Here is a 17,138-nt window from a genome sequence, read left to right as displayed (position 1 = left end):
AAAAAAAGAGATATTTTTGCCAAGATCAGGAACTGCAGCCAAGAGGGTGGGGGTAGGAATGAGATGGGGAACATGGGTGGAGATGGGAATTAATTCCACAGGAGCTCTAAAGCCCATGGGCAAATGCAGTGGAGTTTCTCCCTGGCTGGAGGGTGGAGACGCTACATCATGCAAGAGAACCCGCTGCTATTTCTGGTGCCAGAGACAAGTGGGGAGCAGTCAGGTGCTCCCAGCCTGGTGTCTTCCTCTCTGCATGCCCTCGAGGCGTCTGCAGGAAGCTGCAATTGTAAGGCAGGAAATGCAGCGTTCCTGCATCAAGTACCTGGAATTGCTTACTAAAAAATTTGGTAAACATGCCATTCACTGCTGTTATTCTGTTTGGTTCAGTTTACTGTATTTGTCATCAGCTAGGATGTAAATGTAATGTAACTTAATGTAAAAAGTAGTTCTTTATTAAATTATTAATCTGCTTACCCCACTGCAGGTCTAGCCATAACTCAAAAATGCTCTGACAAATTTTTTTAATATTTTTATAGTTTTTGTCAAATTTACTCTTAGGCATCACTGTAGCTCACTGTACAGTTTTTCTTATGTTGATATGGAAGGCGATTTCTTGCAATTATGTTTTTGCTAAAATCAGAAACAGAGATAAGCAAGTAATTATCTGGTGTCTCATGACCCAGATAAGTTACTAAAAAACCCTGTACTTCAGGAGTGTTCCTTTTTACTTTAAGCAGCTACCCAGAAAAGCATGTATCATTATATTGAGCTGGCTCTGAAGCTTTTTAATGTGTGTAGGTGTTACTCGTGTCACAGTAAGCAGCCAGAGCAGTGATCCCAAAGAGAAGTCTCTCATCTACTGTAAAGGTTGTTCTAAGTATTCCTAACAAAACATATGTGCATATTGCTGAGGAGTTATATTGAGATATGCAGAGGTCTGTTGGGGATAGAGTGCTGAGCTTGGTTTTGTCTCTTGTGGATCAACTAAGATTTTAAAAGAGGCAAGGACATTTAGCGTGTTAGCTGAGTATGAGTAGTCAGTGTCTGGTGTCAGGTGAGGTTTTATGCATGTAAGGATAGAAACTTCCATTGGTATGTTTGCAATTAATTTCACTATGTATCAATTAGCAGGTATGTGTAATTAGTAAGCAAGTGGTTTTTACTGTATTCCTTAAAGCTGCTCTATTCCATATTACATTAAAGCTCTGAAAGAACATGTGTGCATATGTACATAATAGATACAGTGGGCAGTGTTTCCTTTCTTTGGATAATGTTTCCATGCAGTTATAGAACATACCTTTTGTTTATGTTTTCCTGTTTGGTAGAAATGCAGGAAATGTAAATGCATTGCTGTCATGAGGTGATACAAAGATGTTCACATAATTCAATTGACTTCAAATAGTTTTCAATGATTTCTTGATTTTTTAGGGTAGTAGGGTTATATTAGAGCTTGACTAAATACTTGCTAAGGGGATAGAGAGGACTCAGATAAAATTGTGGGATGAGTGAAGGTAGTCAGAGATAGCAGTGCTTCCTTTCTTAGGTATTTATTGGCCAACTGCAGGGTCTTCAGAGCAGCAAAAGTGATTTGGCTTTGTCCACAGTGCAGTTTGCTGAGCATTGATGAACTAAGGTGAACAAAAAAAAGAGGTAAACGGGTGAAAAAGATTAATACTAAGTTAAAATAATATAAAGAGAGTAAATTGATTATGTTAAAACCAAGCAATAGTTCTGAAATCAGGTTTAGGTGCTTCTCAGCCAACAAATGCAAAGTGTTCGTTGTGGTTTTTTTTGGTCAGAAGTGTAAGCTGTTGACTTACCCTAGAGAAGGCAACTTTTTTTCCCCCTTGAACAGTTGCTGTTATTATTTTACAAAGTCCATGGTACTCTTAAATACATTAATAAATTAAATAATTATTTGTGTACACTTATCCTTGAAATAGCAAAATTCTGTACCAGCTGATTTAAAAATAGAAAGCTTGCAATGTTTATACCTTTGTGTGATTTGAGGGAACAACAAGCCCACTGGACTTTCTAATTTAAATGAGAGTATAATTCATTTTCATTGTTGTTTTTTATTTAATTTGGTTTGCTCTGTTCTAAATAATTAAGTATTTTTTTTCCTTATTTAATTCTGATGCCAGACAGTATAGTTCAGTCTTTGTCAGCATGAGCTGTTCAGGGTTTTTTGATCTTGGCATTTTAATTTGTTTGTTTGTGTTTAGTTGGGTTTTTTTTAGTTGTTTGTGGGGGGTTTTTGGTGTTATTGGGGGTGGTGTTTGTGTTTTGCAAGTTCTGGAAGGCTATGTGAAGGAAGCAATGCCTCATTTTTTAGGATACGTTGATATGAATAATCTCTGTATTCTGTATCTTTTGAGAACACGTGGTAATTTTGTGTGATGTAAGGTTAAAAGGTAAATGGTATGGTACTGTTTTTTTTGGCTATTGCATTAAAGTGTTTGACCTTCAGTAACCTTTCTTTATCTTAGGCTGTAAACTGTTTAGTTCTGCTTATCAAAAGGGACTTCACTGCTCTCTTTCCATGCTGTTCTCATCCAAAACACACTGTATCAATCTGGCATCAGTAGACTTTATCAGCAGCAGCTATATTCTGTTTAGAGATTAGGCATAAAAAGTTTATGTTGTAACAGTACATTTTATTCAGTGAATATTTTTATTTGTAGTTCAGTGGTTTCCAATTTCATTATCTAGATTAGATCTTCTTTTGTATTACCTTCTTATTACCTTACTCTTTCCCACAATTTTAGCTGTTTGACTTGAAATTACTTTGTTTGGTGTCACTGTAAAGTGAGTTATTTTAGACTATTCACACTATACCCTATGTCTGTCTAAAAGTAAGGTTAAAATGGCAAAAAGTATCTTTGCAGGTTTTTGACAGGTTTGTGAAGGAGATCCCTTCAAATCATAACATGGTGGCTGTAACTTGAAACTTGATTAAGTGTTTAATTAAACAAGTCCCCCCTACCTTCAGTTGTCTGTGTGATTTACAAAAGTGAAGCTCTACACATTAGAGTATTGGCCAAAGGCAGAATTTGCTGTATCTCTGAAGTGGCCATAATTGATAATGCTGCTGGTGATTCTCAACAAATCTGTAACCTGCAGGAAGCTGACAGAGTTTGAGGGCAGCTGCTAGTTTGTTTGAGCTATTTTTTTCATTGATGTGCTAATTTACACATCAATGTACACAAAGTAAAACATCAAACATGATGTTTTACTTTTATTACTAGTAAACAAATACTGTTACCATAATCAGCCTCCCTGTTTATAGTTGGAGTAAATAGGATATTTCATGAAGTAAATCCAAGAAGACTGAGTCTCAACTGCTTGTATCCTTGTGTCAGCATTAGTGTGTCTGGCAGGAGCAGGGCAGTGTTGTCCTCCTGAACTGGACACTGGTGAGGCCAATCCTGTGTCCAGTTCTGGGCCCCTCGCTATGAGAAGGACATTGAGGAGATGGAGCATATCCAGAGAAGGGCAGCACAGCTGGTGAAGGGGCTGAAAGTCAATTCTTATGAGGAGCAGCTGAGAGAGCTGGGAGCGTTTGTCCTGGAGAAAAGGAGGCTCAGGGGGATTTATCACTCTACAACTGCCTGAAAGGAGATTGTAGCCAAATGGGGATCAGTCTCTTCTCACAGGTAGCAAGTGACAGGACAAGAGGAATGGACCCAGGATGCACCAGGAGAGGTTTGGGTTTGATATTAGGAAGAATTCACCAAAACAGTTGTCAGACATTGGAACAGGGTGCCCAGCAGAGTGGTGGAATCACTATCCATAGTGGTATTTGAAAAATGTGTAGATGTGGCACTTGTGAACAAGACTTTAGTGGTGCACTTGGCAGTGTTATGTTTACAGCTAGGCTCAATCTTAAAGGTCATCCTTAATGATTCTGTGATTCTGAGTTTTACCTCCCGAGTATTGGAAACATCTCTGTTACTTTTTGACTTGGTGAATTTGTTGCATCATGCTGCTACCAAAATTTGTAGGTGTCAGGCATCACAGAAAGCTGCTCTAAGCTGTCTGAGGAAAAGCTAAAGCTCTCAAAAAGAAACCCCAGCACAGAACAGTATTTGATGATCCCAGTTTCTTCTTTTTTTTTTATAAGAACAGATTGAAGCCAGACTCAAAAAGAATCAAAGCTTTTCAGTGTATGCCAGAATCCGAAGACAAGCAAGCACTTCAAAAAGTCACAAGTGTGTTCGTATATCTTGCCAAGTTTGCTCCCAGTCTGTCCTCTGTCAATTCACCCACCCCATCAGACAACTTCTGGAAAATGTTCAGTGACACTGGATTGAATAGGGCACAAGACATTCCTTGAATAAGTTTGATAGGTAACAGTTCTTGTGCTGAAATGCTGCAGCATTGCGTAACTGTCTCATTAGGAAAAGCTTGAAAAGAGACCATAGGGAGCCAGTGTTCTTAGAAGATGTTTTTAAGTACAAAATGGGCTTGTTTTTCCCAATCCAAAAGACAAGTGATTTCCATCCAAGCTCTTTTGAGCCAGCTAATTGCTCTGATTCTTCAGTATTACTTATGACTGTAACCCAGATTTGTTGAATAATTAATTCCAAGTGCCATGGGATACAGTCAGTGGTACATCCACTCAGTAAGTGCAGAACTTGTACCACATTCCCTTGGAACCACAGTTGGTAATATCTGCCCTAAGACATATGATTTACTAACCATAAAAAACAATCTCTACTCCTTGTGGCTTTCTCTTTAGGGAGAGACATGCTTTCTGTTTTTACCAGTTTTTAGATCAGATTTCTGCTTCCACATTGATATGAAAATAACTTGAGTTGTGGGAACAGATTTAGAAGGAGAGAGTTTGTGTGTTGAATGCTAAAACACAGAAGTAATGAACATATTTACAATAAGAAATGAGGCTTCATCATACAGGTTCTCTGACCTGCTCCAGCTATTGTGCCAGCTTCACGTTCTGTTTCTGTATATATTTTGTATTTGACTGAAGTTGCATACTAAGATAGGCAAACATTTAAATGCAGATCCTGTATGCTTTGTCTGTCTGGGTTAGGGGGCTGTTCCTTGAGTGTTTCCAGATGAGCTCAAGGTGGACACACTAGTGTAAAGCTATGGATAAATGCCCTCTGTAGATGTCATCCATAGCTGCTCATCACTTTCTCACCCAGGACAGGTGATTCCTCCCTGCAGCCCAACTGATGTCCTAGCATGTGACCTAATCAGACTGGTTTTGCCTAAGAATTCATTTTAGGAGTAGTCCTGGATATTACTGGCTCACACAAACAAGTGGGGTGGTGGTCTCTGGCATAGGGATGCTGACAGCTGGGAAGGGGCAATAGCATTTTCAGCTGACACAGCTGCATGTGGAAAAATGTATCTATCCACAAGCTAAGAAAATGTTAGAGAAGTATTCAAAAATAATTTTGTTTATTTTGTTTTAGATTTGAAATGAGTACTTAAATTAAATGATGAGTGACTATTTCAAGGGTAAAGGCAGGACAGTGACTTGGACTTGAAAAAAATTTGATTAATTATTGAGGCACTAATAAAACTGATTTGTGAGGCTAATATAATGTGTGAAGTAATTCAAAACCTTCAGAAGCAGTAAGGTTTAACATAAACTAAGCCATAAAATGTTGGTAATCGAAGTAATTGTTTTTCTTCTTGCAGCTGTTGCTTTTCTTTTCTGAGAAGCTGCCCATTACACACAGTAGTTTACTTGGTTTGTGTAGTATTTTCTTTATGCTGCATATGTGATGAAAAAAGCCACCCTTTGGCATGCAATTTCATACTTGCTTTAGTATTTTTTTAACCATTAAAGAAAAAATTCAAGTTGCTCTTTATATAGTGATGGGGAGGAAATCTTTCCTTGTAAGGACTGGTTCTTAAACTCAGATCCACCAGCTTTGAATAGTTTTGAATTTGTATTAGCAATGCTGTGCCAGTTAATTGTGCTACTAATCTGCTCAGAGTTGCTCTTAATTGGTAAGAAGTTGTTGTTGGGTTTTATTTTTGTTTGTTTGTTTTTTATTACTGCTTATTTTCATTGTGCAATTGGAGAAAATACAGGCAATCCACACCTCTGGGTGAAATGTTATCTTGCCCATTAACAAAAATGAGCCCACTTAATGCAGAATGTTGTTGAATCTGAGAATATTTGTAGCTGAGGATATTTGTTGAAACTGAAAGCGGCATGACTGTTCTTGAGGACAAACTAAGTCATCACAAGTCAGTTTTGGGTAGAATCAAATGCATAATTTTTCATCTTGACTTCAACACAGTCAATCTGTGTGGATTTTGAAATACTGTACATTTCATACAAAATATTTGTCTGGTTTTATGACAAGAAAGATTGGTTTGTCATTTTATTATTGCTGTTAATATACAGCCCATTCTGCTGAAGCTTAAATGAATATCACTTTCCTTTATGGTCAGTGGACGTTACTGAAAATTATTTAAAGCATTTTTAACAAGACAATTAACATAGAGTCTTTTGCAGATAAACTTCACCCTTCCTGTTTTGGATGGAGCAATAACTTTACTGTGGCTCAGATTTAGGAAGTGGCTTTCCATCAATTCACTGTTTTATAAATAAAAAGTTGTAGGGTGAGGCCCTTCCTTTGGCATAAAGCTGATTATTTCCTGTTTAATCCTAAACTGGTGTATTTCAACTAATGGAAGTTTCCTAGCATCTGTTGGAGAGGAGAGTTTTTAGGATTTTGTTTTCATTTATGCTCCTACAAAAATACAGTTTCTGTGTTTGCGTAGTATTATAGAACAAAGAGAAATTATTAGATATATAAATAGTTATTACCCTTTTACAACTTTTGAACGTGGCTGCACAGTTGTTTGTACCATGACATTCTTAAACATACAGCTGGGTATTCTTAAACATGAGCTGCATTGACACATCTTCAAGAGATCATCAGTCCTTCCAGTGAGATTTAGAAACTGATCAATTGTAATTGCAATGGGTTTTTTTTAAATTTCATATTTATCATCTCCTTGCACAAGGCACACACTTTCTATAAGAAGAGGCAGAATTTAAACTTGTACTGCTGTTTTACCTAAGGAACACACAAGTTAATATATGAAGTAACTCTACCCTCATCCAACACATCTGTTGTAAAGAAGCCTATGAAATCGAGGCCACACACAAACTGGTCTCCAAGGGCCTGTAGTTGGTGTTAAAATGCTGTTATTATGTGGTCTGATTGGTTTAGTGAAGAATAATCTCCAGTAAAACCATGTAACATAATAGTCCTTGCTCTCCCACATGGGAGCTACTTCTGCTTGACTAAGCAAGACATTTCTTGAAGAAGTAATAATACACTTGTTCTTGCCAAAATGTAACATTAAATGAAGTGTATAATCATGTACATTTCTGTTGTGTACCAGTTCTTGTTCATTTAAACATTTGTGTCAAGTCCTCCACCATAGTATTAAAAAAACACATGGATTTCCTAGCAATATATTTAAAATAAATTCTTACTCCTTGTTGAAAACTTGTGTGTAGTACTTTTAAAGCAATGAGTAACTACTTGGAATTTGTAAGCTTTCATAAATGAAGACTCTCTTTTCTAAATAGCACCAACTTTTGCTATGATTGTTCTGAATCATGACAGCCTTGCTCTACAGATCTGTCCTTGGGTAACCACAGCTGTAAACAGGCTCTGCGCTTGCTGAGGGACTTCACATTTTATTGCTTTTTAATTACATTATTCTTTAGGTCTCCTCAACAGTCATACAAAAGCTGGATTCACACAGGTCAATAATTCTGCCCAGTGTGTGTACAAGACCAGGATTGTGTCTCAGGACCCACGCCAACTCTTGAAGATTTTCAGCTTTGAAAATATATTTGTAAACTCAGCAAAGTTGGTCACTGTTGACACAGACACCCACCCTCAGTTTTACAGAGCACTTTTCGTAGTAGAATTCTGCTTTTAAATGAAGAGAAAGCCTTGTGTTGTGGCACTATTTGAGACTGCATGTCCTCTATCAGATTAGTTCAGTGGAAGGGGTGAGTGATGCTGTGACCTAGAAGAGAAGCGCTGTAAACTTCTGAACAGAAACTGGCTCCCAGCACCCTCCCCTGCTCACCTGCTGCCCCCATGTATTGCCAGTACTGCTCCTTGAGGGCACAGGGGAGCTCAAATCTGAATCCCCTTCTCTTTTAAAGTCAAGGCTCTATCAACATCTCTTCCACACAAGGGACTTGCAGGAGACTTTTCAGTCAGATATTTAGATGCCAAAAATTGCGGGTTATTTCTGAAAGTTGATTAAATCTATTGAAGTGCCTAAAAGGGAACTTGAAAGTTTCATTGGAAAGGGAGGCAGAATTGCATTTAAGTGCAAATAACTTTAATAATTTGCATATCTTCAGTAAGAAGCAAATTGACATGAAATTGTTCATTATTCCATAATAGATTAAATAACTTGTTTCCCTCAGTTTGCATTTCAATGAGTATCTAATTGGTCTATAAACACATTGATTAATGGGTGCAGAAAATATTTCATAGATACAGGGCAAAATTGTTAGTGTGTTTTTAAGAAAGGAATAGAGTACACTTCTTGATATGTTAAACATTGTATGCCACTGTAAACTATATATGTATACTATCATAACCAAGCATTGAATTTGTTCTATGTTAATTTAGTTTTTTGTAACCATAAAAATTAGTTCATTATGGTTGAAAATCAGTTTTAAATGTCTTGATCATGAAAATTGTCTGCAAGTGGTTTAATGACATTTCTGAGCATTCTTTGCACTGTGGAGCTATAAACTTATATTTTGTACTCATAAACATAACAGTACAATTACATTGCCACTGCAGTGATGAGAATGTCTGTGTACCCTTTAAGTAGTGGATTAACTTATTGTAGTTTGGAAGAGTAAATTTTGGGTAAGTTAATGAAATATAATTTACATAGTTGAAAAAAAATTTGAAGATAACACATAAATAAATGAAAAAGAAGGGATTTGGGAAGAGATAATTACTTTTAAAAGATGCCACTGACAAAGAAAAAGCTGTGATAGGGGCAATTCAATGTTTAGTAGTTTCCCAATTTGCTTAAGCTTACATGCACAATTAAAATGCAAATCTGCATCTTCAATCAGAGTTAGGTCTACATTACAAAAAAAATCAGTATTGTTTTTAGTTAGAAGTAGAAGGAAAATTATACCTAATAGTCTGTTCTCACCCATGCTAGGAAAACCTGGCACAGGTGTGGCTGGGTTAATAGAAGACTGGTTTGTCAGACTTACTTTAGGTCTGCTTAGGAGGGGAAATAAGAACCTGGTTTATACCACCAGAGGGCTATGCCAAACCAGCTATCATAGTTTAGGTGAGGGAACAAAAGCTGTTATCTCTGTCTGGTGTAGGGGGGCCCTGGGGCATCATTGAAGTGAGGGAAATTTCCAGCAGTTTGCTCATGGAGTGTCTGGAATGGGCACGGTATGGCTTTCAAACTGGTGCTGTACTTGTGCTCTGCATGTTGCTCTGCCTTTCAGTGAGAAATCTAACAACTACCAGTGAGCAGGTTGCTTCTTTCCTCCTTGCGTGGAGTATTTGATAGTTGTGGGAAATATGCCCTTAGTAACTGAAAAGCTTCTGTCTTCTGGAAGATAATACATGAAATGAGTACTTGCATGAATCACAGATGCAAAATTGTGATTGCTGGGCATGTTGGGTCTTCTCAAAGTGAGTTGGGATCTAAGGGTTGCAGGCTATTTAACGTGGTTTCTGAGCCACAGCCTCCTTCCCCTGTGGTAACAGAGCCTTGGGGTCTTGGGCCTTTGGATGAGGAGTTAGAGCAGGCATCTGGAAGATGAGTACTGACTCACAGGCACTGCTGGTGGGCTGTGTACATATGGTGCAGAGCTGCTCACAGAGTCTAGACTTGTGTCGTGCTGCTCTGAAGGAGTTCTGGTGGAGGCGACAGTGTTACATCTATCTTGAAATGTATGGAATGCTAAAAATACTCAAAAAAAAAAACCCCAGGAAAGGTTGTGAGGAAAAAGAGCAAGATGTTGGAAATTGCAGATTAAATCATGGGCATCAATTTTGCTTGCTAAATCATCATATCCACCTAATGGATGTGGTCTTTATCATGTTTGCTGGTCCTGCTTGTCTCTGTGAGCAGAAATATCCCCTTCTGCACTGGAGTTTGCCCATCTCCTGCATATGGCTGCTCAAGCCTGGCATGTGCAAGTCTCTGGATGAATTCTGTGGAAGAGGTTTTCTTGTGTGCATGAATCCAAAAGCACTCAAAACCAGTGCCATAGTGTCATATTAATTCAAAACCGTATTTGGAGAGCTAAGTGTTTTAATACCTGCATATAAAATAAAGCACAGTTTAGAACAGTTCTCCCAGAAATGAGAAGTGGAGATTCATTTGAGTTCTTTCTAAATCAGGAGAAATTTGCATTTGCTACTCAGTTCTACTTTCTAGAAGCTGTGGACATGTAAGATGCAGAGGCTAACTTTTGTATCCTGGTGGGACCAGTCTTCCAGAGAGTCATTCCAATTATCAGAGAATTTCTCTCTTGTTTCCCTTTTCCTAAAAGCCTGTTTAGAATAGATACTGTGGTTTTAGCTGTTCTGAGTAACCTTGAGAAGTTAAATAAACTTCTTTGCACAGACTGTAGAGCTAAGCTAAGGAAACTGGGTGCATGGGTTGAAATAAGGCTTGTCCTCATCCCCTTTGAATACCATTGTTTGATCTTGCTGTTGAAATAAAGCTGGCCAGGTATGCAAGATTTTGAGATCAAAATTGCTCTTATGATTCTTGTAGCCTGTAGTTATTTGCAGAGGAGGACATCCTAAGTTCTAATTTGCATTGTTGTCATTACTGTTTATATTGTCCAACAGCTCTTTTGCACAAAGTGTATGTGTGGCTCTGGATCAGTTTTGAAGAAAAACATAGTGCTGTCCTAGTCAGAAAATTATATGGGCTCTGTCAGTGAGTAGTAGGCATGTTGTCCCTGGCCATGTGTAATTTCACCCATCAGCAAAGCCATTTATCCTTCAGTTTAAGCTAAGACCACTTTTAGATTATCATTGAAAGAGGGATATAGCAGTCAAAGACATGAGCAGTCCCCATATGCCTGCTTCTGCCCCTCTTTCTTCCTGTTTCATTCCTCAGCTGAGCTGGAAGAAGAGAGTGTTTGCTATCCATAATTTTTCCATGTCAGTGTCATACATTGTAATCCAAGACACTGTTGATGGCACTTTGAAGCTCACTGTGAAAACTTGGCATAGATGTAGATGAGGGAGTTCTCAAAAGTTTCATTCTGCCTGGGGAGTTGTAGGGCTTGATGGCCTCCAACCTGGGCAACTGACATCTCCATTGCTCCTAACTAGGTCTGGAAGTAAATGTCTTTTAGCTATATTTAAACAGCTCTAAGTGTAAATTTTGGTTTAACTTTCTCAATGAATGAGGTGTGTTCACTAACATATTGCAGGTGCATCACAACTTTATATTTGCATCAGGTGCTTACACAGAGAATGTCACAGCAAAGGGCTGATCTCAGCCAGAGCCTCTATGCCCTTATCACGTAACATTCTAAAATTCCATGAGAATAATATAAAAGTATGCATATTTGTGATCCTGTGACCTCACAGATGCCAGATGTGCTGATTTTGGAAAACACTTCAAAGAACTTGAATTCAGCTTAAATACTTGCTGTGCATAGGAGAAGCAAGCACGCATATATCTCTTTATATATAGATATATACAGTGTGTGTATTTAATATTGTATTTACATATTTGGAAGTAGAACAGCTGTTTCTACTTTTTCTTCATCCACTTAGTAAAGTTTTACACGCTCTTTCCATTATGCTGGTGCTGTATCTTAGGTCAGAATGTGTGCTAGTGCCACGGTAAATGAGAGCCCTGTGGCTCTAGCTGTTTTCAGGATTATCCGATTTATATGTCAGACAGAGTAATCATGTCATTGGTATCATTCCCTTTCTTGTTTTTCATTTTAAAAATGTTATTTCTTCTTTCTCCACACATGGAATCATTTTCAGGTTTTAGTTCCAGATGTTTACAGATGAGCTTTCTATGGTCTGAGCTCAAAATCAATATCAGCTGGAATTTTAAAGATAGAGTTATTTTCATATGTTGTGGGTCACAAGTTCTTCCAGTATTTTTCTCCAACAGAGAGCTCTTTCTGCATGGTTGGAATCCTTTCTGCAATTTTTTTTCTTCTTCAAGCATCACATTCTCATTTGTCAGAAATAGCCTCCTTTTATTCTCTCTAAAGATAGATATTAATGTCATGCCACTGTTCCCTTTTCTTTCAAGAGCTTTCAGTGCTTTGACAAAGCACTGAAAGTAATTTTTTTCAAGTAATTGATTGTACTGTTAAGCTGTAATTAATTAACATATTCTGTATTGATATTCTTGTAGTTGATAATTGCCATTTCCTTCTGTAAAGCAAAGTATCAAATCTCTGGAAGTTGGTAGCTGTGCCTTGACTTCAGAAGGAAACTATTTTGTGAAGTTTTCACTTTAAGACCATGGCTCACAGTTCTTTCAGTTGTGCTGATGCATCTGGTTTTAGAATTGAATCACTGAATCACATTAATGGGGTGGGGGGGAAGTAATTTTAAAAGGGAACATCTCAGTGATGCAATTTACGTTGCAGCTATACAAATAGATTTATCAGCACAATTGTGATGGAGGCAGATTGTACCAGGATCAGAATTAGCAGCTGGGGCAGAAAGCTTGTTGAGAGAAAATTGCTCAATTATTGTTAGAGGAGCTGAGCTGTTTCCTTTGTTTTCTGTTGTTAAAAGTGCCTTCCTGCTCCACCTTCGCCCTCTTCCCCCAGTTTAGGTAAATTCTATTTTTTAAAAGTCTTTTGTCACAAAATATTGAAAATGTTCATTTCTTTGGTGAAGGTGTTTAGTTTCCAGATTGTTGTGACAGCAAAGTGACTTTTTGGATTCAGCAATGATAAGGGTTCTCTTGATTCTCTTCCAAGTCTTCTTTTGTGAAAATTTGGAAGAAAAATGTGCTTAGCTCAAGCCAGTATTTATATGCTAAGAGTCACAGAATTTCATCTGGGCTAGTTCTGTGTGGTGTGTGGGTGAAGTAGCAGGTAGCACTATTTGCCTTTAGTTTGCAGACCCATGAAAAGTAGAGCATTTTCTTCAGTTGTCACTTTGGGTGCCTCCCTGTGCAGCTCTTTCTGAACTTTTCCTTTGGGAAGAGAGAAAAAAGTAACACAGATTTCCTCCATTTGAAGTTTTTACAGAGTACCATGTTTTACTTGCTGTGGAACATAAGCTCTGAGAGTCTGGGTTTTGTGCTGTTGTTTTACTACCAAAGAACTATAAAGCAGGAAACAAACCCCTCTCTGGAAATATGCCACGTGCATTTCCACACTTAAAAATGTTTGTCTCAAGTTTGATTTGGGCTACACTCTTCTTTTTGACTTGTTACTCTCCGCTGAAGTTTAGTTCCTTCCAAAAGATTCTCTTTTATTTGCCAACCAGTGTTTGAAAAGTGGGTCTGCTCCTAAATTGTTTTCCTAGACTATGCTATTAAGCATTTAAGAATTATCTTCATTAAAGGTATTGTGGTAATCATTGTGTTTCTAATAATAGTTTAGTTTTGTACATAATGTTGGGGCTTTTTGCTGTTTTTCTGACATGAAGATGCTTGAGCTGACCTCAGACTGGTCCTTATTAATGGGTTCTTAGGGTGGGTTTTCACTGGGGGAGGGATGGGTGTGCTTTGTATGGTTTTTTATTTCGTTTTTAGTAAAGGGGAATTGCTTACATACAGTTGGATCATTTCTGTCCACAATACAGGTGAGTGTGAAAGAGTTGCACATCTCTGTGAAAAACAAGTTCTAAGACAAGCAGACAATACCAAAAGATAATCATACTTGGAAGAATATCAACATTTAAGCTTTTTTTCCTCAAGAAAAGATGTATGGAGATAGAAAACTTACTTATCTTCAGTCAAAAAGCTAATGTATTTTGTAAATGGAAATTGGCCTAAGAGGTTTGAAAATGAGTTGCATCTGGCAGTTGGAAGACTTTGAAAAGTTCCTTTTTTGCTGGGTGTTCAGATGAATAAACTTAGCTGGAATTTGGAAAAAAAATTGAAACGTTGCTGATTTGCTTTGGAAATTGCATAAGAGTATGCAATTTATGCATATGTTTATTATGCATACGTTTATTATATTTTAATTATGCATATGCTTGTGTTTGTTGCTGCAAACAATTGCAGAGATAATGAAAAGTTAGTTCATCTCAAATGTGGTGCATGACTAGCTTGCAAACTCTCCATTCTTTGTGGGAGATGGATTCAGGTAAACCACTGCCAGGACTTCTTTAATCCTTAGTGATTAAAAGCATCCAAACTAATTAAAGTCTTCTTTGTCAAGAAGTTCTATAAGAAACAGATATCCAATAAACAAAATTTGGTGAAATTATTTAAACACAACTTATATCTGAAGTATTAGGAAGGATTACAAACTAAATTATTGGTGCTTTGTATGGAGATTGAGATTGCTAGACATTTCACAGTTTAATTTTAAATATATTGAAATTAAAAGGAAATCTGGTTTAGCATTTGTACTTTGCTTTACTGTTATTTATTAAATATTGCTGCAAGGAGTACTTAATTTCTCTATTATGATATTTCACCTTATAAAAGTTATTTTTGGTATCCAGATAGTGCTGAGCTAGTTACATTTTTATTAGCACAAGTCAGAAGAGAGGAAATGGTCAGTAAGTTTTACAGCTAAAATTCAGGTTAAATCCAATATCCTTTGTTACGTTTGGATCTAACTCAATAAGGGTTGATGTAAATAATGTGCTAATGTAAAGACTTTTGCATTTAATAATTTTCTAAAATGTGTTGTTTCTAGGTCTACAGACAAGACTGTGAAACCTTTGGCATGGTAGTGAAGATGCTAATTGATAAAGATCCATCTTTAGAGAAGTCCATTCAGTTTGCCCTGAGGCAGAATTTGCATGAGATAGGTGAGCGATGCATTGAAGAACTCAAACATTTCATTGCTCAGTACGATGCTGCCAACCAAGATGTGTCTGAGCCCTTCAAAGAGGGCTCATACTAAGGACAAAAATATGCTTTTAGATCCTCTTCATTGTGTCTGCCATAGTCCATAAATCTGCTTTTTGTGGGGAAAGAGGAACTTTTGTTTGAGGTTTGAACGCAAGGCCTGTGCTCCTTTCCAGTAGCCCAGGTGGCTGTTCCCTTGTCCGCTGTGGTCTCCACAATTGTATTCATCCTACCTGTTCTTGTTGACATATATTCCTTTGAAAGGATGTTCTTTTCAAAAATGCTGTAAAGCAATGAACTGTTTTTGAAACCTTTCCAGTTACCTTGGAAAAAATGATCAGTCTGATGTCTGTACACTTACGTTTTGATGCTTACAAGTGTAATTGAAGCATTGTATTTTTTATTAAAATTACATGAAGCTGCTCTCATTCCTCAAGTTATGCACAAATATGTCTTGTTATCATACATGCTATAGGAAGGGAAAACTCGCAAAATTGGTCACAATTATGATTTAAATTATTTAGCCTGGTTTAATTTAAAAAATCAGCTGAATTCTGTAAAATTACACTAGGATTTATCTCTCGTCTGACTGCCAGAATAATTAACTACTTGTTGTAAAAAGTGCTGTATTTTTGTTCTAATTGCAGGTTCTACAAAATGCCTTTTAAATTTTGATGTTTTCCATATCATGACTCACTACTAGTAAGCAGTATTATGTAGGATGGATTCCATTTTTTGTTACTGTTTGCTCTGTTTTTAACTACACTGTACAGAATGTAGCTATGGGCAGGCACTGAGCAGGGAAAGGTCACTTTTCCTACTCTGTTGCTCTCCCCACTTACAACTTCTCAAGCCTTTTCATCCATCAGTTTTAACAATAAGGAGGCTGTGTGTAATCTTTATTTCCAGCTTTAAGAAGGAGCAGGATTTGGGGTGTCAAGGATGGACAAGGAAAGTGAGCAGGACCATCTCTTCAGTAAACCCAGGTGTCTTGGTTTGAAAAGACAGGTGTCTGCTAAGAAGGCAGGAGCCTCTCTTGAAATGGAAAATGTAAACCCCTCTCCTCTGAATTATTATAATTTTGAAATTAAGGGACTTTCAGGCAAAGATATGGGAATAGGAATAACAGTTCTTTACTAGGAAAATTAAAATAAAAATGCAGAGATACAAAACAACGACAGAGTCAGAATACAACCTTACACCCTGTTGGTCAGTGTGTTGGTAACAGTCTGATTAAATGGTGGCTGCAGTCCTCCTGGAGTGACAAGAGTGGTTCTGTTAAAGCCATGGCCCTGTAGAAGGGTGTAGTTTTCCAGTTGTGGTGTAGATGGGCCTGGTCTTCCTCTGGGAATCCAGTGGAAAAAGGCTCCTCTGGTATTCCAAATCTCGGATTTTTATCTAGGTAGGAATGCTTGGCTCCTCCCCCTGGGCGGAGCATCCCATCGCTGGGGTGGTGTAATTTTCAGTCGGGCACTGAGACTCAATGACCCATTAACAGAAGAGATCTCCCTGGGCTGAGGATGGGTCCTGGAAGAGATAAAGAAAACTGCCCCACCTGGTTTTAACAGCTGGCTCATTAACAGGATATCCCCCCGCAGAGTTATGAGGGATGGGTCATGGAAGAGATAAAGAGCACTGCTCCACCTGGTTTCAACAGATGGTGATAGAATACATACTTCTGGTTACATCTTACATTGCAGCCTTAGAGACCAGGTTGCTTTCAGTTGGGTGGAACACAGAGTTTATCCTTAAGTCCTCAATTTCACGGTCACTTCAAACCTAGGGGATTCTGGTTAGCGTCCTGCAGCACTCTTGACCTGATAGAACAACTTGCAGTTTGGGAACAGTGGTTGAGGAAAGCCAAGAGGTTCCCAGTGAAAAATATTTAGGATGCATTTAGAGCATGTGAAACACTGTAAAAGGACTAATAACCAAACTCACCATTTCCAGATTTCATTAGAATGGTGTGCAGAAACACAAAGTAGCAATGATTTGGCATGTACAAGGTACTGTATGTATCACAGTATCTTACACATGCAAATCTTGCTATGGTGTATTAAATATGTATTGCATCAGATTCCTGAGATGCCTGG

At 37.8% G+C, this 17,138-nt stretch overlaps 1 protein-coding gene across 2 annotated transcripts in view; it reads left to right on the top strand.

Annotated features, from left to right (window-relative positions):
* Positions 1 to 15,469, top strand: part of PPHLN1 (periphilin 1) — a 61,457-nt gene extending 45,988 nt beyond the window's left edge. For both annotated transcript variants that reach the window (XM_064702580.1, XM_064702582.1), the window contains exon 10: positions 14,891 to 15,469. In XM_064702580.1, coding sequence (XP_064558650.1) covers positions 14,891 to 15,100 — 210 coding nt within the window. In that variant the 3' untranslated portion in view covers positions 15,101 to 15,469. The remainder of the gene's footprint in view (positions 1 to 14,890) is intronic.
* Positions 15,470 to 17,138: the final 1,669 nt, after the last annotated feature.

This window comes from Zonotrichia leucophrys, chromosome 1A (assembly GCF_028769735.1).
Source record: "Zonotrichia leucophrys gambelii isolate GWCS_2022_RI chromosome 1A, RI_Zleu_2.0, whole genome shotgun sequence".
Taxonomy (NCBI): Eukaryota; Metazoa; Chordata; class Aves; order Passeriformes; family Passerellidae; genus Zonotrichia; species Zonotrichia leucophrys.
This window is presented reverse-complemented; position numbering and strand designations above follow the sequence as displayed.